The 22,585-nt window shown below is 42.2% G+C and overlaps 1 protein-coding gene across 2 annotated transcripts in view; it reads left to right on the top strand.

Moving 5' to 3' along the window:
• LOC117812885 (replication protein A 70 kDa DNA-binding subunit-like) overlaps positions 1–22,585 on the top strand; it is a 74,376-nt gene that overhangs the window by 20,762 nt on the left and 31,029 nt on the right. For both annotated transcript variants that reach the window (XM_034683872.1, XM_034683871.1), the window contains exons 8-12: positions 5,778–5,880; positions 6,022–6,090; positions 12,349–12,541; positions 20,692–20,828; positions 21,379–21,527. In XM_034683872.1, the coding sequence (XP_034539763.1) occupies positions 5,778–5,880; positions 6,022–6,090; positions 12,349–12,541; positions 20,692–20,828; positions 21,379–21,527 (651 nt within the window). The remainder of the gene's footprint in view (positions 1–5,777; positions 5,881–6,021; positions 6,091–12,348; positions 12,542–20,691; positions 20,829–21,378; positions 21,528–22,585) is intronic.

The raw sequence follows: 22,585 nt of genomic DNA, 5'->3' as shown, positions 1-22,585 counted from the left end.
AACAAAAACATGAGTCAAATATAACTCACCCCCCCTGACCCAACCCTTTCAAAAATTAACAAAAATGCAATCCCAACAAAGTCCCATTCAAAATGTTAAATGCAAAGAGCCCCTCTCCCTCCAAAAAAGTCCCATTCAACATGCAAATAAAAAAGCATCTTCCCTCAAGCTTCTCAAGCTTCGCCTCTGCAGGATTCTAGAAATCATCTGTGCATGTGATGGAGGAATGCACAGTGCATGTAGGGGGCGTGGTCTCTATAGACCTGCAGTAAGCAGTGTGTTATGTGATTGAGGAATAGCATAGATATTCAACTGTACTTGCATTGAATCTTGTTGTTTTAGTCAAGATTATGCTAAAATATATTTTCCTCAACTATATTTAAGTTCCATATTAAGAGCCAACCTTCAATTTAGTAAACTCCTGATTTATTCCCATTAATTCCCATGGAAAGTTTCCAACTTTGAAAATTCCATGTAGGCTATGTATAAATATAAAGCCCTGAGCATGACCTTGGTGCATCCTACCAAATTTTGAACACTCTTGTGCCGTACTCACCATTACACCGTGATTTCTTCTCCTCTCTGCACCGTCATCAGCTGAACTTCTTGTTCTGCCTGCTCCTGTGGCTCTGCTTCCCTGTTTGCTTCCATTTCTGAGACTCTCTTTATGGCATGTTTTGAAATCTGTGCGTGTGCACAACTGTGAATGTCATTTTTTACCATGGCTGTGAATCTTTCCTGCATGTGCGTGTTCCTCAGCCCATCTGCATGGAAATGAAATGACCGCTCCAGCCTTGGAATTGGGTATTTTAATGGCAGGTACCGCTGAGTCTTTATGACTGCTGAGGTTTAGGTTCCGTTATTAGGCCTGGTGGGGATTTGGCCTACAAAGTCTTTTCCTCCTTTACTCTCCTCTTACAGTTTCTCTCCCTCCCCCAGGGGTTCAGTTTTACCCTCTTTTTTTTCTCCCCATTTCACTTCCCATTGTTTCATTTGGCTTAAACCTCTGTCCCTGACCTTTTAAAGTGGTCCAAAGATAGACAAGAGCTCTGCAAATAGAAGATGCAGTGTTTCAGATCTGAGTAAAGGCATCCCGTCAACACTCTCTCAGTGTTTGGGCTTTGATAACGCAGCCCTGTTTGAAATTGCAAGCTGTAAAGATAACTGTGCCTCTAGGTGTTGTAATAAACTGATGACTGTTCTAACTTTGAAGTTGGGGAGTACCTACAGTGAGTAAAAAGAGATGACTTCAGCAGCTGCTCTTCTCTGTATGTTTCTGTGTGGAATGAAGAGAGCGTATGTGTGTGTGTGACATAAAGTGTTACATACAGCGCCTTATATAGGAATGCTGTGAGAGTGCGCACGGGGTCTTTTATGGCCGCTTGCATGGATCTCTCATCCCATTCTCCCTGTGTTAAGTAATAGCATCTAGAGCAGGCTATAATTGGCTTTTGGCTGCCATAAACCACAGTGTAGCAGTCTTATCCATACTGAGCAGGGAATGGGGTTCACTCTGGGCCAGCAGCTGCTCTCATGATAGGGGATTTAATTGCAGGCAAAGTTATGGTACGAATATCCTCCGCTGCACAATTATCAACGCAGTCAAAAAGCTCGCTGTTGCATAAACCGCCGAGCTCGGCTGGCTGGTGTTAAAAACAGAAACAAGAAGCACATTTTAAATGCATCCAGGAGTTGGCAGATGTACAAACACCTAGTTCACTCTTTGAAAAGAGAAATGTCTGATTTTTTTTTTTTTTCTTGCTTTCATGGAAGTTTAAAAAGACAGAAAAGACACTCGTCCAATTTCCATGGGAATTGTTCTGTTGCACAGTTGTGTTTCACTTTCCTGTCTGATGTGAGCGGAGTTGGTGTGCTCATTAACAAAAAAGGAAGCTTTTAAAAGTGTCTCAGTAGCTTTACTTGCGCTGACCTTTGAACTGTGAATCCTTTGGAAAAGTTTCACACAGCACTGTTGGTCAACTTCAACTTTTTGTTGAGTCCTTTTAAACAAAGGGTAAATAGAAGTTTTCTGTAAACATACACAACAGAAACCTTTGATATGAACAGAAAAGTAAACCATTAGAATATTCTAGTGAAAGATTTATAAAGTGTATTCCAGTCTACAGACCGTGCACTGCTAGTTTTTCCTTCCCATTACTGATTCAGATACCTAGACTTATGTATTACAGATACAGGGTGCCCCTCAAATACCAGTGCATTAAGTAAGGGATAATGTATGGTGAGCAGGTGGTTATGGAAAATGGAAAGACGCGAAGGTAAGATACAGACAAGTTAATAACTTTGATTAAAATATTATTTCATTGATCTAAAATTATTTATGTAAACAGTTTTTAAAAATTAGTCCCAGTGAATCCACGTCAGTTTGCGCAGGGGTTCCCAAACTTTCAGCCTGCGACCCCCAAAATATAGGTGCCAAAGACTTTTTATTTAACCTTTATTTAACCAGATAAAAGACCCATTGAGATCGAAACCTCTTTCGCAAGGGTGACCTGGCCAAGAGAGGCAGCAACATACGTCATAGTAACCAAAACAGACAGATAACGACAACAAACATTAAAATATAAAATACAAGCAATTTGATAAAATAAAGTGCAGAAGTTATTTTACAGTTACAATTTAAGAACACAGGCACTGCTCGAAGGATTTCCGTTGTCGTTTTCTTAAGATAGAGCGGAAAGCTTCCAATGAAACAAATGCTGACAGTTTCAGTTCAGATTGGAGGGCATTCCAAGCAGAGGGGGCAGAGAAACTGAATGCTTTTTTTCCCGTTTCAGTTCGAACACGAGGAGTAGAAAGATGCAAAATGTCATTTGATCGTAGGGCATAACGGCTTCCAGTTCTCTGAAGAAAAGTGCATAAATAAGTAGGAGCCAAGCCAAGAAGAGCCTTATAAACCAGAGTCATCCAGTGTGTATATCTCCTTACATTTAAGGAAGGCATGCCAGCTTTAGCGTACAATTCGCAGTGGTGGGTGAGGCGGCTACAACCAGTGATAAACCTCAGAGCACAGTGGTAGACCGGAACCAAGGTCTGTAGGCAGCTGGATGAAGCACACATATACACAACATCGCCATAATCAAGTACAGGCAAGAAAGTAGCTGACATCAGGAGACTTGCAACCCCCACTCTCCCTCAAAGTGATTTAATGTGGCTTCATTTAGCTGGTCTGCAGAAAATTAGCCTACCTATATGAGCATTTCCTGTGCCGTTATGAATTAACCTACTGCTACTGATGCTTTTGATAATTCACTGTTCACTAACCCTAAACTTAGGAGTCATATGGCAACAAAGAAAGGCAGAAAACTCATTACATTTTCTATTTTCAAGGTTTTATTTCAACTTTAGCTACTATTTTTGTCGATATATTTTACTATATTAGGTAAAATGAACTCATTTTAGATAACTTGAATAAAAAACATTCTGGAAGACGTCTCACGACCCTCCATTTGTGTCTCGGGACCGACCCACACTTTGGGAACCCCTGAGTTAGAGGTCCGTGGCGATGGATTCTTATCTGCCTGTTGCAGTGTATTGAACATGAAACTGTCCTCATTCAGCTCTCCTTCTTCTCTAAATAAACGAAGCAAATGTCACAACTTTGAACCCTGCTGCTATCATCACCACCGCTCATGGTCTAAGTTTCGCTAACCTAAAGTTTCTCTCACCTGCTCCGCTCGTTGATAATATTTCTGGACAGGATCCAATATGAATCTGCTGATTTAGCATGCTAATGAAACTAGCATTTTAGCCACATTGTTTGATACTAACAGAAGCTAACGGTTTTACCTCACCTTATGGTCTATGGCAGGGGTGTCAAACTCATTTCAGTTCAGGGGCCACATACAGCCCGAGTTGATCTGAAGTGGGCCGGACCAGTAAAATCAGAACATAATAACCTATAAATAACGACAAGTACATTCTGAAAATGTTCTCATTTAATGAAATATCTTTGTTTTTCCATGATGAGTCTCATAGTGGGCCGAATATTCAGAATCAGAATCAGAATCAGCTTTTTTCGCCAAGTATGCTTGAACACACAAGGAATTTGACTTCGGTAAACTGTGCTCTCTTTGTACAAGGCAGAATAGGAATAAGAATAAGAACTACAATCAAAGATAAAATAAAAATATAATAACAATAACCTTAGCTATAAATACAAAGAAACAACAAATAGGCTTGACTAATATGTACAGGCTAAAATAATATGATAAAGTGCAGTGGTGAGTTGCAGAGGTAGTTTTACATTATAAAATAGAAGTTAAATAGTACAAAAAATAGAAATATGGAATTCTGCTTTGAGAATTGTTGCATTGTGTATCTACATGTATATTTACAGAGAGTATTTATCTGACAGGTGTGACACTGTTATGGTTTAGTGTTCATCAGAGTGACAGCCTGGGGGAAGAAACTGTTCTTATGGCGGGTTGTTTTGGCGCACAGTGATCTGTAGCGCCTGCCGGAGGGGAGGAGTTTGAAGAATTTGTGTCCAGGGTGTGAGGGGTCAGCAGTGATGCTACCTGCCCGTTTCCTGGCCCGGGACCGGTACAAGTCCTGGATGGGGGGCAGGTCGACACCGATGATTTTTTCTGCAGTCCTTATAGTCTGCTGCAGTCTGTGTTTGTCTAGTTTGGTTGCAGAGCCAAACCAGACAGTGATGGAGGTACACAGAACAGACTGGATGATGGAGGTGTAGAACATGATCAGCAGCTCCTGGGGCAGGTTGAACTTCCTGAGCTGATGCAGGAAGTACATCCTCTGCTGGGCCTTTTTTCTGATTGTGTCTATGTGGGAGGTCCACCTCAGGTCCGGGGAAATAGTGGATCCCAGGAACCTGAAAGAGTCCACAGTAGACACAGTGCTGTTCAAGATGGTGAGGGGGGGAGTGGGGGGGGGCTTCTCCTGAAGTCCACTGTCATCTCTACCGTCTTGAGCGGGTTCAGCTCCAGAATATTTAACTCTTTAAGCCCTGAAACCTGCTGTGAACACACCAAACACACAGGTTACCCACTCACCTGACACACAGAGTGTAATGTTTACTGCAAAAGAACAGAGAGGTTATAATAATGAAGAAGGTAAAGTTGATTATTTTGGACCCCTCAGCTCCATCATGAACAGTGTGCTTGCTGGACAGTGTTGTATGCAGCGGTGTAGTGCTAGTGTTAGTAGTTAGTGGATCATCTTATAGTGCTCTAAAAAGTCTTTATGAATCGACCCCCAGAGGACACATTTGAAGTATTAGTTACTTTTATTGAAAAATTGCAGTTAATGTCTTCTCTGTAATTTTTTCCCTTTGCAAAGTCGTTCCGCGGGCCGGATTTTTGAACCTCTGGTGGGCCGGTTTTGGCCCGCGGGCCGCACGTTTGACACCCCTGGTCTATGGTGTCAACAAGCAGAAGCTAAAAGTGTCTGAACTCTTTTCCGCCGATTGATTTGACATGACGTGTGATCAGTTAGCTTCTGGCACTGCTAATGTTAGTGAAAGTTAATAACTGTTGTCAAGAGGTTTTGACCAATCCGAATGAAGCATCTTACACAACCGGAAGATCTGTAAGAGAGCCAGCTAATACTACAAAAAACATTATATTGACATAAAAACTCTGGTTGCTATTTGTACCACATTGATACTGCAACAATACTACTCTATATCAAGCATTTCATTATTTTTCGTCCCTCTTTCCATATTCAGTAATTAAAGTAGTTGTGTTGATGTAGTGCTGATCTTCTAAAACAACCATCTCCCCTGTGTTTATCTTCAGGTGGACTATCAGAGCCAGAGTCACCAGCAAGTCCAGCATCCGCAACTGGAGTAACTCTAGAGGGGATGGGAAGCTCTTCTCCTTTGAGATACTGGACGAGAGTGTGAGTACAGTATTCCAGAGGCCGGTCTGCTTTGTTCATTTATGCTTCACTGTTATATTACTGTCACATATCAAACATGTCACACATGGCTGTTTTGACTTTTTATCCATGAAACAAACTGAGTCTGATTTTGATCAACAGGGAGAAATAAAGGTCACAGTCTTCAACAAAGAAGTGGACAAGTTTTACTCTCTAGTGGAGCAAGGCAAGGTGAGCAGATCCTCCTCACTCATCTCTCTCCTCACATGAAGCGACGAGAGTTATTATAACTTCAATGCAAAATGATAACTTCTGCACTACAGTAGCTGAGAGTGCTGCAGAGACATGTTTTAGAAGCTCCTGGTTCCTGTTTCATATTTAAGTCCCATTTTGACAATAAGAGGACAATATCTAAAGACTATAAGAAATGAGACTCAGACTCAGGTAGACTTTTTGTGCGCTCTCAGTGCTTCAAACAAATGTATCTTTGTTAAGTTGTGCTTAATAAACCCCTTCTACGAAATCCTCTCATGCCTGCAGGACTTTTGGCCAATGAATGAGCCGGAGGCAAGCATTAGAGGATTTGTGGAAGGGATTCATTAAGTCATATTTCACTGAAATATATATGTTTGAGACATACTGAACATTTGGGGGGGATATATTGGGCTGGGAGTGTGCTGCTGAGAACAGTGTGAGAAAAACTTGTCTAATGGTTATTTTTACTTTTTTGGAAATGTCTGGAAGTACCGCAGGCTGTGTTCAGAATGGAAAATGTGTTTATAAAGCTTCTCTTCTGGCTTAGTTAGAGATACATTTAGATTTAAATGTTTAATATATATGTTCCTGTAAGATTGTTAAGGAAAAGTCAGGTTTTTTTTTACAGTCAATCGTCATACAAAACTCAAATGCTATATGCAAATTGAGAGGTATGCTGTATTCCTCTGTATGCTGGGACTAAAATGAATCACATTTTATTAACAGCATGGCAGGAAATGGGGATAAACATCTTAATTCTGCACTAAAATGTCTTCTACAGTTTGGCAAACGCTCATAAAAAGCTTCAGAAGCCTGTCAATAAACTTCCATAAAACTAGCAGGAGATAGATAAAGACTTAATTAGGCAAATTAGTGTTGTGCCTTGGCTGTGTATCTACAAGGATTTCTCCCCTCAGCTGTGCCTCACTGAAGATAAACTGTCCAGAGAAACACAAAGAGGGAGTTTCACTCCAAAAAAGACTGAAGTTTGGAATATGTCCATTCAGTTTGGGCGACTCAGACCGCTGAAACTTAGCTTTGGCTCAAACTCCTTGTTCAGTTTTAGACAGGATGAGGATTTTGGGAAGTAGGGCTACACAGTGAATTGAGATATTATCAAAATGGGAATGAGGCCAAGGGAGAAATGCTTTTAGCAGAAGCTGAAGCTTTATCATAGAGAGGAAATGCATGTGCTCTGGTCTACAAATTTTGAAGACTCTTTCCAAACAGAGCAGGTCTAGACCGTACTCTATGTTCTATTATTAACAAAGACCCAACATCAAGACAGGATGAGATCCAGTCCCATCTTACAGACAGGACTCAGTCTGATCTCATCTTAATCCACCATGAGCAGAGCACTTTGCAGCATTTAGCAAGTTACAGTGGCAAGGACAAACTTCCTTTAACAGGCAGAAACCTCCAGCAGGACCAGACTCATGTTAGACACACATCTGCCTAAACCGAGTTGGGGTTGAAAAGAGGGATAGAGGAGAATAAGAGAGAGATGATAGTGGTGAGATGGATAGTAGTAGTTGTAGCAGCTGGAGTCTGGCACGTCCACAGCAGCAGGAACCTACGAGACAAGGGAGCTCAGGGACTCCAGAAAGGTTTATGGTTAGTAACTTTAATGGGAGTGGGGATCCCTGTGTGTCAGTCTAAGCCTACAGCAGCATAACTAAGAGCTGGTCCAAGCCTGAATCAGCTCTAACTACAAGCTTTATCAAAAAGGAACATTTTAAGCCTACTCTTAAAAGTAGAGAGGGTGTCTGCCTCCCGGACCCTGACTGGTAGATTATTCCAAAGGAGAAATGCCTGATAACTGAAGGCTCTATCTCCCATACTAATCTGTAGGAATAACTTTCTTGGTGTGCCTGTGCATGCAAATATTACATTAAGATTGATCTGGGAGTTTCTGAACTTACTCATGAGCGTTTCTAACATCTATCACGCAGAACAATACTCATTCATAATTCAGTCAAACACTATTACCCATGAATCATTTTGGTAAAGCCTCTGCCCTTTAAGAATCTTGGATGTAGAGTTTGTTAATGGGATCATCTTTCAACCAGCGGGCTCCGGATCAAGACCTTGTGTAAGCAAGCATCTGCTTTGCTGCCCTTTTACTAAGAAGTGTGATGCCTAGCAGCTCCAGCTCCTCTTACATAACTGACACTGACGCTGACCTCTGCCCCTCGCTGCAGGCCTGCAAATTAAACTGCATTTTATACGAGAACTAAAACATGCACAGAGATCGTTTAAATAATCATGAATATTAGAGTGTAGTTAATGTTTAAAAATTGCCTTTTAATGCTTATGGAGACTCAGATTAGGGATCAACCTGAAGGGCGGTTCCAGAAGGAGAGTCATCATATATCACTCATCTGGTTAAACACAATTCAAGTGATTTTAAAAAGTCCATCTTTCATTGTCAGAGCAAGAGAAACATGTGGTCTTATTACTCTGTGCCACGCTGGGTCATCCTCACCCAGAGCATGCCCTCTACATGCTCCTGTATACCTTTGCAGCTGCAGACAGGTACAACACATGTTAAACTGTTGCTCAGCTCAGTCTCCCACAGAGCTTAATAACTCAATTAACCCCGGTCATCATCCCAGAGTCACTCCACCTCAGGTATCAGCCAGTGGCGGTGACTCCTAACAGCCCCAGATCCAATTTGTGCCCTCTGCCCTCCGTAGATAAATAAAGGAATGAATCTGTCCTCCCGTCGTGATCTGACTATTGACAGAACAGAGAGTGGGTGTGACTGACTCCGAGCGCCCTGAATGCTTATCACATTAGTTTCATGCTACTATCTCTGTGTGGGGTAAATCAGAGAGTGAGAGGGAGAGATGGTGAAAGAGAGGCAGCTCTGCAGACAAGCTTGGAGGAAGAGAGAGAGAGAGAGAGTTTTTAGAGTAAATGAAGAAGTGTGCCTGGCATATTAAGTTTAAATTGGGCTGGTTAGCAGAGTTTGCTCTCAGCTCCTTTTTATTTTCTGGTGAATAACTAAAGCCATGGGGTTGCAATGACACCACATCTTAGTGGGAAGGTTTTCAGATCTTTGACAAGGTTATGGTGAAACAGAAGCTATTTTAATTAGAGTTGATTGACTTCCTGTATTCTGTGGTTGTTTTTTGGACAAGGGATCCTGGTCAGCTCCACCCCATTATTGTGAAACTGGCTGGAGCACCTGCATAATGTGTTTGCTGTTATGGAGGAAAATGAGCTGAAATAACAAACTCTATGACTATGACTGTGCTGTGTCAACCCGATAATGTTGAGCATTTTTTGCTATCTCAAACTGGGGTGCACTTCTATCAAAATTCATCCCATAACCATCAGTGCATCATAGACTTGAACAGCTGATCATTGCACTGTAGGCGGAGGAACATGTTCTTGTTGTGTCTGTGATCAATGCGGTAACAAAGTGTACTGATTTTTCTGTACATAGAGTAAACTTACACGGACATGACCCGTCTTTAGAAAGCCTGATTTCCATGTCAGTGCACCATCTGGTTTCTTTATACTAGAGGCAAGCTGACCGGCATCTCTTTTAGAATAAAGATGCACAGACTGGACTTTTCAAAGATGCAGCTTTCCTTCAGTGTCTTCTAAATGAAATTTTTGTTTTTTGCTCTGCACTGTGAAACTTTTGGACCTCAATTTTTGACTGTTTCTCAAAAGCCTTTTCCAGAGACATTCCATCCAACCACAACCTGGCCATCTTTGGATGCTCTGCAGAGACTTTGGAGTTGTCATATGATATTCAGATTGCTCTGCATTTCAGGATGGTGGTTGCTTAAAAACATATTCTCCTCATATGGAAGGCTACCTCACCACCCTGCTTCTTGCATTTGCTCATATACAGTCATGGCCAAAAGTTTTGAGAATGACACAAATATTACATTTTCACAAAGTCTGCTGCTTCAGGGTTTTTAGGTGTTTTTGTCAGATGTTTCTATGGTATAATGAAATACAATTAGAAGCATTTCATAAGTATCAAAAGCTTTTATTGAGAATTACACAGAATTCATGCAATAAGTCAATATTTGCAGTGTTGACCCTTCTTTTTCAAGACCTCTGCAATTCTTCCTAGCATGCTGTCAATCAACTTCTGGACCAAATCCTGACTGATGGCAGTCCATTCTTGCATAATCAATGCTTGGAGTTTGTCAGAATTTGTGGGTTTTTGATTGTCCACTCGCCTTTTGAGGATTGACCACAAGTTCTCAATGGGATTAAGATCTGGGGAGTTTTCTGGCCAAGGGCCCAAAATCTTAATGTTTTGTTCCCCGAGCCATTTTGTTATGACTTTTGCTTTATGGCAAGGTGCTCCATCATGCTGGAAAAGGCATTCTTCATCACCAAACTGCCCTTGGATGGTTGGGAGGAGTTGCTCTGGGAAGACGTTCTGGTACCATTCTTTATTCATGGCTGTGTTTTTAGGCAAGATTGTGAGAGAGCCCACTCCCTTGACCGAAAAGCAACCCCACACATGAATGGTCTCAGGATGCTTCACTGTTGGCAAGAGACAGGACTGATGGTAGCGCTCACCTTGTCTTCTCCGAACAAGCCTTCCTCCAGATGCCCCAAACAATCGGAAAGGGGATTCATCAGAGAAAATGACTTTACCCCAGTCCTCAGCAGTCCAGTCCCTGTACCTTCTGCAGAATATCAGTCTGTCCCTGATGTTTTTACTGGAGAGAAGTGGCTTCTTTGCTGCCCTCCTTGACACCAGGCCTTCCTCCAAAAGTCTTCGCCTCACTGTGCGTGCAGATGCACTCACACCTGCCTGCTGCCATTCCTGAGCAAGCTCTGCACTGGTGGTGGCCCGATCCCGCAGCTGTAACACCTTCAGGAGACGGTCCTGGCGCTTGCTGGACTTTCTTGGGCTTCCTGGAGCCTGTTTGGCAACAATTGAACCTCTCTCCTTGAAGTTCTTGATAATTCCATAGACGGTTGACTGAGGTGCAATCTTACTTGCTGCTATAAACTTCCCTGTTAGGCCCTTTTTGTGCAATGCAATGATGAATGCACGTGTTTCCTTGCAGGTAACCATGGCTAACAGATGAGGAACAATGGTGTCATGCACCATCTTCCTTTAAAGTGTCCAGTCACTCAATCATGACAGATTGATCGCCAGCCTTGTCCTCATCAACACCCACACCTGTGTTAATGTGTGTGACACCTGTGTGTCATTGAAATGATGTTAGCTGGTCCTTTTGTAGCAGGGCTGAAATGCAGTGGAAATGTGTTTTTGGTGATAAAGTTCATTTTCAAGGCAAAGAGGGACTTTGCAATTAATTGCAGTTGAGCTGATCACTCATCATAACATTCTGGAGTATATGCAAATTGCCATTATAAAAACTGAAACAGCAGAATTTGTGAAAATGTAATATTTGTGTCATTCTCAAAACTTTTGGCCATGACTGTACATGCATTATGTTATACAAATGGAAAAACTGAATTTGCACAAACCCGACACAAAGAGTATTCTGAGAGAGTTTGGGGACCTTTTTTGGCACAATTTAACATGAACTAACTTTCATAGGATGGGTTTGGTCATCCTAAACTTAAACCTCTTTTATATTCATGTCACCTTACCTCATTCCTGAGTTGTTACTTTTATGTTAACAATTTTGAAACACTATTTATGTAACTCCACGAACTGGCTGCCCTGTTCTGTTTTTTGTTTTTGTTGTTTTTTTCCTTTTTTGTTTTTTGTTTTTGTCTCTTCTCCATCATATTTAAGGTGAAATATCAAATTATACCCTTTTTGGTCCAATTCAAGGTTAGAATATTTAAAAGAAATCCCTTAATCCACTGAAATGATGTCTCAAACTAGTAGTTTCTACTTTCAGCAGTGGAGTCAGTCTTCCCAAGATTAAGATGCATGCTTGTAATCTGGTTCTGTGTTCCTTTGGTGTTCCTTGTGTTCCCTAACATATTCAAGTCACTGTTTACTGTTCAGTCTCCAAACACTTGCTCAGAGCTGCATTTATTTTCTGTGTACCTGTAATGGCCGATACTCAAGTATAGGTGTATGAATTGGTACTGGGAAGTAGAAAGTCCTGTTTAAACATCTCTCTTTCTAATAAATACTTCCTTTGCAGGATCAATAACTTGTTTATTGGATTTGATCAGTCACAGTTGATTGAAATTTCCAATCAATACCCAGTCTGATCAGGTTTAATTTTATAATGCAGACACATCCTGCTCTCTCTGTCTCTGTAGGTGTACTACATCACCAAGGGTACGCTGAAGGTGGCCAACAAGCAGTACAACACACTGAATCACGACTACGAGATGACCCTCCACGCTCAGTCCTCCATCGTGCCGTGTGATGACGGTCAGGACATTCCTACAGTCCACTGTGACTTTGTGCCCATCGCAGAGCTGGAGAACAGAGACAATAATGATGTCGTCGGTAAGAGAAGAAATGCATCAATAACACTTTATTTGAATATTTGACTGATCACAGAAACAGGTAGCCTTGACATTTGTCCACTAGTCTCAAGTACAGTTAGGGAAAGGCAAGCAACTCATTATAAATCAACTGAGTAAGATAGGCATGTGTCAAATCGATCAACAACCGATCAACAATCGATCAAATGTTCAAATCTGTGGACATTTCTGAAGACATTGTACCACCAGCCTTAATGACTGCTGTTTGCAAGTGTGTCTGTTTTTGAAATCAGAGGCAAAGACAACTGGCAGGTCAAGGAGTTGAAGAAAAAGTTCTGTGGTAATGTTCTAATTCCACCTGATCCATGTCCGGTCTGTCTCCGATCTGTCACCGCACCGGATCTGAGAGGTTTCTATTCTAGCCAATGTGTTAACTTCCACTGGATCCACTCCGTTGCATTCCGGCTGCGTCTCTGATCTGGCAGGTCGGAGCCCTTCAGATCAGATACGCAAGACTTCTATTTCTGCTGGATCAATCTCAACAGAGCAGATGGAGCGGGACAGGAAGTCAGGCACCAAAACAAAATGAAAACATCCGGTTAGTTTTCAGAATAAAACACTCTGTGTTATCACCAGATCGTATTTCACTTAACTACAACAACAAACCGTCATGATGAGCGGAGCCAGGCCTGGACTCAACAGGTCAGAGGTTTTCAGAGGACCAGAAAGACAACATGGATGAGGAGAGGAGAAGAGTAGTCATTAATGGTAAAATCTCAGTCACGACTCCAGCTGTCCGGCGGTCCTGCTCCGTGCTGCGTTCTGTAAACTCAACCGGTGGGTGTTGACAGGTGTCAGAGCAAGGAGCCAGACCACAGCAGATCGGAGACTGACCGGACACGGATCTTGTGGTAGTCCCGGTTAAGAGTGGAGCTGTCAGTAATCATTTTCACTACAGCTCACTTGTGTTCATGTCTCTCTGAAAACTGGGCCTCATGCCAGAAGACTTTCTCAGTTTTATTCTTGACCTCTTTTTGGTGTGTGAGTCGATTCCCCATGCTTTCCTCATGACAAAGTGCATTGTAAATTACGTGTTCAGACCTGATCGATTGGACCAGCTCATGAGGACGCCCCTAAATTAGCCTGTGTCAATTCCATCTCTTAATTCAGCAGTGTCAGAAGAGCAGTGAGGGACTTGAAACCGTTCCATGAAAATCATATGAAATATTGAAAGTGCAGCTGTCTAAGAAAACAGCAGTGCTGCATCATCACAGAAAATATGGAGTGAATCAGTCTTGTTTGTGTTCCAACATATGTCATCTTTAAATAATTGTCTGTGCATTTATGATCATATTTCTCCAATGGCTAATCAAAAACTTGGCTGGTATTGTCGGGACAGGATATCTGATTCGCCGCCAGTATAACAATATTGGCTTATCAGCTTATTTATCTCTGAAGGCTCAGGCAATTACCAGTTTTAGATATTGGAGATGGTAAAAACTGAGCTTATAGACATATGCACATGCCTTTCAGTCATACACCAAGTGTTCTTGAAGAAAGCGTGACGGCAGGGTCAGAGTAAAGGTTAATTCAGCCACACAGTAAAAGATAAGAATAGGAGAATGTTCTTCCTCTGTTTTATGAAGGTTAGTTATGGCGCCTGCCCTCTCTGCCTGACAGGAATGTCTTATCTCTGGGACAGGTAAATTGGGTAGTCCAGGTTTAGATTGGGGTTAAAAATTAGCAATTCAACATCATGCTCTTGGCAGTCTGCTTTATCAGTCAGATGATGCACAGGTTTGACAGTGATGTTTCTGTTGTTGAGGCAAAATGTATGAAAACTTCCTTTGGTCTGCAAGTTTTAGCATACATAAGTAACATCCCGTATGGCATTTGCTCCTATTTGTTTGGTCCACTTTTTAGCTTTACATTAATCAATAGTTTAAGGTCACTTATGTTACATATGAATTATAAGTTATCAATACAAGTGTGGGTTAGATACCTGAGTTTTGATGCTGACATAAAGACAAAAACATCTTCTTGCTCAGGCTTAAGTTCTCTTTGTCCAGATTAAGAAGGCATACAAGTACTTCAACTTTACCAAGATAGTTTAAATCTTGCACAAATCAATATTTATGTCTCTGCATTACCGACAGCATCAAACCAGACTATCAGAAGGATAATTTACTTTATATTTGAAGTCATTTTAAATGCTATTCAGCCCTGCTACAGGGAAGTGTTGTGAAGAAGATCAACAGCACACAGCAGAAAAGGCCTTTTTTTATTTTTCTAACAAAAGTTTCAGTTTCATTCATTGAACCATCCATCCATTCATCCATTCATCCATCCATCCATCCATCTACATGCCCATCCAACCAGCAATCCATTCTTCCATCCATCCATCCATCCATCCATCCATCCATCCATCCATCCATCCATCCATCCATCCATCCATCATCCATCCATCCATCCATCCATCCATCCATCCATCTACATGCCCATCCAACCAGCAATCCATTCTTCCTACCATCCATCCATCCATCCATCCATTCTTCCTTCCATCCATCCATCCATCCATCCATCCATCCATCCATCCATCCATCCATCCATCCATCCATCCATCCATCCATCCATCCATCCATCCATCCATCCATCCATCCATCTACATGCCCATCCAACCAGCAATCCATTCTTCCATCCATCCATCCATCCATCCATCCATCCATCCATCCATCCATCCATCCATCCATCCATCCATCCATCCATCCATCCATCCATCCATCCATCCATCTATCCACCCAGCCATCCAGCCATTCATTCATCCAACCAACCATCAATCCATCAATCCATCCATCAATTCATTCATCTATCCATCCATCCAAAATCCAACCATCCTTTCATCCATCCTTCCATCCACCCATCCATTCTACCATCCATCCATTCATCCATCAATTAATCTGTCCATCCATCCTTCCATCCACCCATCCATTCAACCATCCATCCATTCATCCATCAATTAATCTGTCCATCCATCCTTCCTACCATTCGACCATTTATCCAGCCATTCATTCATTCATCCATTCATTCATTGAACCATCCATCCATCCATCCATCCATCCATCCATCCATCCATCCATCCATCCATCCATCCATCCATCCATCCATCCATCCATCCATCCATCCATCCATCCATCCATCCATCCATCCATCCATCCATCCATCCATCCATCTGTTCATCCATGTATCAGCCCATCCAATCACCCATTAATCCAACCATCTATTCATCCAGCCATTCATCCGTCCATCCGTCTATCCATCCAAATGGTAGCCCTCTACCTCCCCCACTAACTGCAGCTCCCTCCCTGCCACAGAGATGATGTTCCACATACCAATAACCGGTTTACGCTACTGGGGATCAGCTCGTCAAGGCCCCTGCCTTTGCCTCCCACTCAGTTTGTATCGCACCCGACCCCTCACCTGTCCCTGCAGTTGGTGAGCCCACAAGGGGGCGCCTTCATATCACTTTTTTGGCTCGGTCACTAGCAAGCATCCCCTACAAGGTCTAGCTCCGAGAGGTTATCCCAGATTAGGGAAGTTTAGCTCCACTTCTAATACTCGGCTTCACAGTTTGTCCAACAAAGGCACAATCGTCCGGCTTTGTCCACAGGTGGCGCCAAAATTGACATATTATTCAAGCCACAGGAGCTTTAGATCAGGAAATATCTGATGACAGATTTGTTTTTTTGAAACATTAACACATAACCTTCTCATATTTGTTGATGCTGGGTGTTAAATCACACTAAAAAGACGCCAATAAGAGGGATCCTGATGTGGGGATGGGCAATAAAAAGCTCAAGGGCTCATTCACAGCCTTTCGCAGCATGGATCAGAACGATCAGATTTTAAAAGAGCAATTTAAAATCTTCATCTCCAAAGGTGTTTGTGTTCAGACACCTGTGTGTTTGTGTTGCACAGTATTGCAGTTTTGTACTGTAACAGATCAGCAGAGGAGAAACAACTGCTCGTCTGCATCACAAGCAGGGTTATCATTTTATTTAAGTGTCGCACACACTTAATCAGAGAACCAATGACTGCACATTAAGAGGTGTAAACACCATAATGTAAGCTGCAGAGGAGAAAATACACGCAGGATTACACCCAGAGCAGTAATCTCGCATGATGAAACCGGTATCATGTATGCACACCACACATGAACACGTTTACCTGCAGGAGTGTGCTTGTGTTGATCGCAGAGGGGCTGTGTTACATGTTGTGTGTGTGTGTCATCTGTTGTCTCTCCATTCACTCCCCTCTCTCGCTGCCTCTCTCTGCTCCTTTGTTAAATAGGGGATTATAACATGGTAATGAGAACTGTCAGCCTGTTCCTGTGGTGATAATGGAGTTCAGAGGTGGATGACATCGTCTCAATCATAATGGAATTAAGGAGGGCTGAGAGAGCACAGGCGGAGAGCAGGAGAGGAATGAGGAAGGAGTGGGGAGAGCTTAGAAAAAGGTTAGCAGAGGTAGCAGACAGTGGATGGAGTTCCGAGAATGACTGTTTGACATAATCTATAATACAATACTGCTCAGAAATTTTATTAAACGCATGGGCACTACTTCTGACGGTGAGGAGATTGACAGAAATGGGGTGCTCTGAGTTTTTGACCAAATGTTGTACTCAGAATTTAAATCATCCTCTTATATATGAATCCATTCACACACAAACATTACTGTAAAACAGACTGAAGGTGAGCACATCACCTGAAGACTCATCTACAAAAATCAGATCAAAATGCAGGATTTAAAGATAGAGGAGGAAAATGGAAATGTACCCATTATTACAGACAGGTCATTACCATAGACTGTAAATAAGAGTTTGACTGCAGCCCCATTCAAATGAATGGGGGAGACTGAGTTTTTGACCTATACTGCAGTGCAGCCACCAGGGCGAGCGAGCTGCACCCCTGGTCAATACATGCATTAAAAGTGTGCATCGGGATTGTGATCCTGCACATCCAACTGGACCCAACACAAACATTGCCATTGTGAGAGGTTTTGATTTTTCTACTGGTAGGTTCAGGCAGTTTGGACCACATGAAATGCAGAAACAGACAGTCATTGTAAGAATTCCAGTGAAGACATGGGAGCAAGTCAAAGCTAACAGTCCTACTCAAAAATCTGAAGCATTGGTTCATTTTTGGCTAACAAAGGCAAAGGGGGAAGACGGCAACCTTGGACACTTGGTTGTGAACCATTCAGATTTAAGTATTCAGAAATGGTTCTATGCAACAAAGGAACTATAACACATTAAAGGTGACATATCATGCAAAATGAACTTTTTAATGGTTCTCTACCTGAAATATGTTTCCCTGGCATGTCTACAAACCCCCCGAGAATGAAAAAAATCCATTCTGCCCCTGTTCTGATTTCTCCACCTTTCTGTAAATGTGTCTAAAACGAGCCGTTTCAGACTTCCGTGTTTTTGTTACGTAACAACAATATCCGGTCTGTCACGGAGTCAGAGCTCGGAGCTTGTTCAGCCCATAGACTGTATAAAATAATACTGAATCCCCTCCTCCGTTTTTCATTACCTGCACAAATGTGTGCTAACAAGGAGCTGAGGAGGGAGGCATGCTAGTTGTAGGCTGTCTTAATAAACACAAAGGTCGGTTTTACTCCCCACGTCTGCAGATTTAAAGATCTAGTGGATGATTTTTATTTATCATGGATAAGTGCTAGCGCTAGTTAGCATAGCTAAATAGCTACATGTCGTAGCTGTAGCTGTGTACCAAGACACACGTCGACATACTGACAAATAAAACAACAAGAAACACAGAATCTGTGACCAATCCTTCAGAAAGGTCCTGCTGCCTTTCTGGTAGAGGTCGGTTTTACTCCCCACGTCTGCAGATTTGAAGATCTAATGGATGATTTTTATTTGTCATGGATAAGTGCTAGCACTAATTAGCATAGCCACATAGCTACATGTTCGTAGCTGTAGCTGTAGCTGTGTACCAAGACACACGTCTACATACTGACAAATAAAACAACAAGAAACACTAAATCTGTGACCAATCCTTCAGAAAGGTCCTGCTGCCTTTCTGGTAGAGGTCGGTTTTACTCCCCACGTCTGCAGATTTGAAGATCTAGTGGATGATTTTTATTTATCATGAATAAGTGCTAGCGCTAGTTAGCATAGCCACATAGCTACATGTTCGTAGCTGTGTACCAAGACACACGTGGACATACTGTTAAATAAAACAACAAGAAACACTAAATCTGTGACCAATCCTTCAGAAAGGTCCTGCTGCAGGCGCCTCTCCATCAGGATCAGATTCTGGATCAGATTCAGAGGGTTGAAGTAACGTGATCTGTGAGCAGCCGTGTATATTCAGCCAACATGTAAACATTAGATCAACGTGCTGGAGAGCCGAGGCCACATCCACTTCCTGAGGGGGCGTGGTGAGAGAGAAAACAGAGTGTTCTGAGGAGGACTGAAGAAGAGGGATTTTCAGGCATGCCAAAATCTGATTTCAAAGTGTTTTTTTGAGCATAAACTTTAAAAACATGTTTTGGGGACCTCTTAGACCAATATATATTGATGAAAAAAGCGTGATATGTCACCTTTTATTAAGTTAGCAGAAATACACTGAATGAGTTTTAGTTGGTAAACGTTAAAGTTAATTGGAGTTCGTTCATTTCCAAGAAATTACTTTTATCTCACAAAGAAATAAATCAAGCATATCTAACACTTCGCCATCCGATGTAAGAGGGATGTTTTTATTCTCTCTTTTATACTTTTCACTGATTTTAACTTCATTTTGTATTAATTAATTCATTCATTCATTAATCTGTCCTTGCTACTCTAGTTTTTTGTGTAGATACATCTAAAAAAAATAGAAAGGCATGAAAAAGCTCCTGATTTTGTAATCTAACTCAACTCTCATCCTGTATTTATTACATTTAAAGTGAAATATGTCAAGCCTGGTTTTGGTTTAATTTTGATGATTTTGGCTTATAGCTCAAGAAAATCAGAAATCCAGCCCCTCTCATTATTCAAACATTTCTTAAGATCAATAAAAAAAAGGATTTTCAACACAGGAATGTGCAACCTCTGAAAAGTATGCTCATTTAAACACTCAATACTTGGTTGGAGGTCTTTTACCATGCATGAATTACTGCATCAATACAGCGTGGCATATATAGACAATACTCTATAGATTCTCTTTGGGCTCATGTCAGGTGAGATGGCTACCCAATGAGGCACAGTAATATTATGGTAGTAGTTTTGGCGCTGTGGGCAGGTGCAAAGTCCTGCTGGAGAAAGAAAGTGGCATCGTCATGATGCTAGTCAGCAGATAGAAGCTTGAAGTGCTCTAAAATCTCCTGGTAGACGCTGTGTTGACTTTGGACTTGATAAAACACGCTGAACCGACACCAGCAGATCACATGGCGCCTCAAATGATCACAGGCTGCAGGAACTTCAAGCACAATGGATTCTGTGCCTCTCTACTCTTCCTCCAGACTCTTGGATCTTGATTTCCAAATGAGAGTCTAAATTTACTTTCATCTGAAAATAGGACTTTAGACCACTAAGCAACAGTCTAGTTCTTATTCTCTTACCCAAGGTAAGACACTTCTGACATTGTCTCTGGTTCAAGAGTGGCTTGATAATAGGGATGCTCCAGCTGTCGCCCCCTTTCCTGAATACACACCTGAGTGCGTGGTGGCTCAGATGCACTGACACTGACCTTGGTGCTCTCCATATGAAGCTCTCCCAGGTTCTTGGATAGGCATTTCTTAATAATCTTCTCAAGGCTGCGGTTATTCCTGCTGCTTGTGCGCCTTTCCCTTCCAGTCAACTTTCATTAATATGCTTCGATACAACGCTCTGTGAACCGCAGGCCTTTTCAGCAATGACCTTCTGGGGCTTACACAGGGAAGGTCATGGAGGTTGGCATGGAGGGTGTTGATGAAAGCCTGTCACGTCAGCAGACACTTCATTATGTAGAGAAAGCATTGTAACACTTATCATCCCATAACAGGCATTTTAAAAGTCCCCCTTCACATAATGCACCCTCCTTTCCTTACCTCACTTTAAGCATGTTTATCTACCTCTGTTGTGTTCATGAGATATAGACTGAAATGTAAAATGACTCTCTTTGCCAACAGATGTGATCGGAGTGTGCAAGAGTGCGGATGATGTGTCCCGTATAACCACTAAGAGCAGCAGAGAAGTCTCCAAGAGGGCCCTCCACTTAATAGACACAACTGGCAAAGTGGTGACGGCCACATTGTGGGGAGAGGAGGTAATAACTATAATCTCTCTCTCTCTGTGTATCCAGGGATGGATTTGGGGGTTTTAACATAAAAACATGCAGAGCAGGCTATAATTAATGGTGTGTTCATGAAGATGCCCAGCCGTGCATGTGCCCATGTGTCTCTGCGGGCGCTTGCATGCAGAGCTGTGTGATTGGGATTTCAGGGCTGTAAAATTCGGATGGGTCGAATCATTCCCCTGACCTTCAGGAGTGTTTTGGACCAGAGTCTCTGATTTGAGACGGCAGGCTAAATAACTCTCAAATGTGCATGAAATGGCACTATTCTTCTCTAAGCTCATTCAATCTGCAAGAGCTAATCCCTCTTCTTTGCCAAAATCCAAAAATGACTTTCAAATTAACTTGTAGGTTGTCCAATTATAAAAGAAAATCATACCCTATATCACTTTCTGGTGTATCCGAGCTGCAGAAACAGAGTGATGATTTATGATACAATAACACGGCTGCTTTTGTGTCTCTTTTTTCCTTCATCTTTCTCTCCTCTGTTGCTGTTTTTAACACTGTTTTTTTCTCCCTTCAGGCTGAGAAGTTTAACGGCTCAGGGCAGCCAGTGGTCGCAATCAAAGGAGCTCGTTTGTCTGATTTTGGGGGCAGATCTCTCTCTGCTTTGTTCAGTTCGACAGTCATGGTCAACCCAGACATACCCGAGGCCTTTAGATTGAGGGGCTGGTGAGTCACCGTGCACACCCACACATTCGCACATTTTGTAACTGAGTTAAGTGTGCACACGGATACACTGTCACTTAAATCCCAAGCACCACACATGTAGATCGTATCCTCTGGTGCTGTAATAAAAATAAACTGCAACAGAATTTAAACACATGGTTCGGTCACACATGCACAGAGTAACGGGAAAGTGCAAAGCACTGATGATCACGTATCAGGAGAGTGCGTACATGTGCTTTCACAGTCCCAGTGGGGCAGGGTGTAGACGGGACCGGCTTGAGGGAGAAGCAGAAAAGCAGAACAGGGATAAATCCAGATCCTTCTCTGAACTTAAACTTTACATGAACAGAAACATGGGGGACACTGAGCTGCATCAAACTGGATTCTTCTTAGCAGCTCCTGTGGAGGGATTTAAAATTATGACTCATTCACTCTCATTAAGGCTGTTCCCAAAGTTGTGTCACCCCTGAAATATAAATGTATTTTTCCCTTCTGCTTCTTGTGGGAGTGTGGGAGTGTGTGAGTGTGTCTGTGTGTGTGTGCACATACCAATGCTTGAGTTTGCATGTGATTACCTGCGTGTTACAGCAAAAGCTATTCTTAGGCTAAAACTTTCATCAAATAGTGCGCTCACAGCTCACAGCTCACAGCTCACAGCTTGTGTTTTGTCATACCTGTGGGCATTAGTCTGTTAAATCTTTCAACTCTTCATGTGTGGTTTATAAATTCACCTTACTGGGTCTTGAACTCTGGTTTCCTCCACTTTGCTCTAGTTGTAGCAGTTTGCTGGAGTTTGTGTGTTAGAAAGAGAGACAGAGGAGGCGCCGGCTCCATTGCTGCAGCTTTAATCTAGGTCTTATTAGTCTCTGGTCAATACACCAGAATAATAAACCAATAAACCTCCTGACATTCAGTGGACTTAATCAGGGGTTCCCAAAGTGTGGGTCAGGACCCCCTGGGGCAGTCCTGGGCATTTTACGGCCCCCGGGCCACATCCGGCCCTGACTGGCCCGTGTGAGGTTAATGGGTGATAAGATTCAGAAACAAAATGTACAGTAAAT

Source organism: Notolabrus celidotus, chromosome 5, assembly GCF_009762535.1.
Source record: "Notolabrus celidotus isolate fNotCel1 chromosome 5, fNotCel1.pri, whole genome shotgun sequence".
Taxonomy (NCBI): domain Eukaryota; kingdom Metazoa; phylum Chordata; class Actinopteri; order Labriformes; family Labridae; genus Notolabrus; species Notolabrus celidotus.
This window is presented reverse-complemented; position numbering and strand designations above follow the sequence as displayed.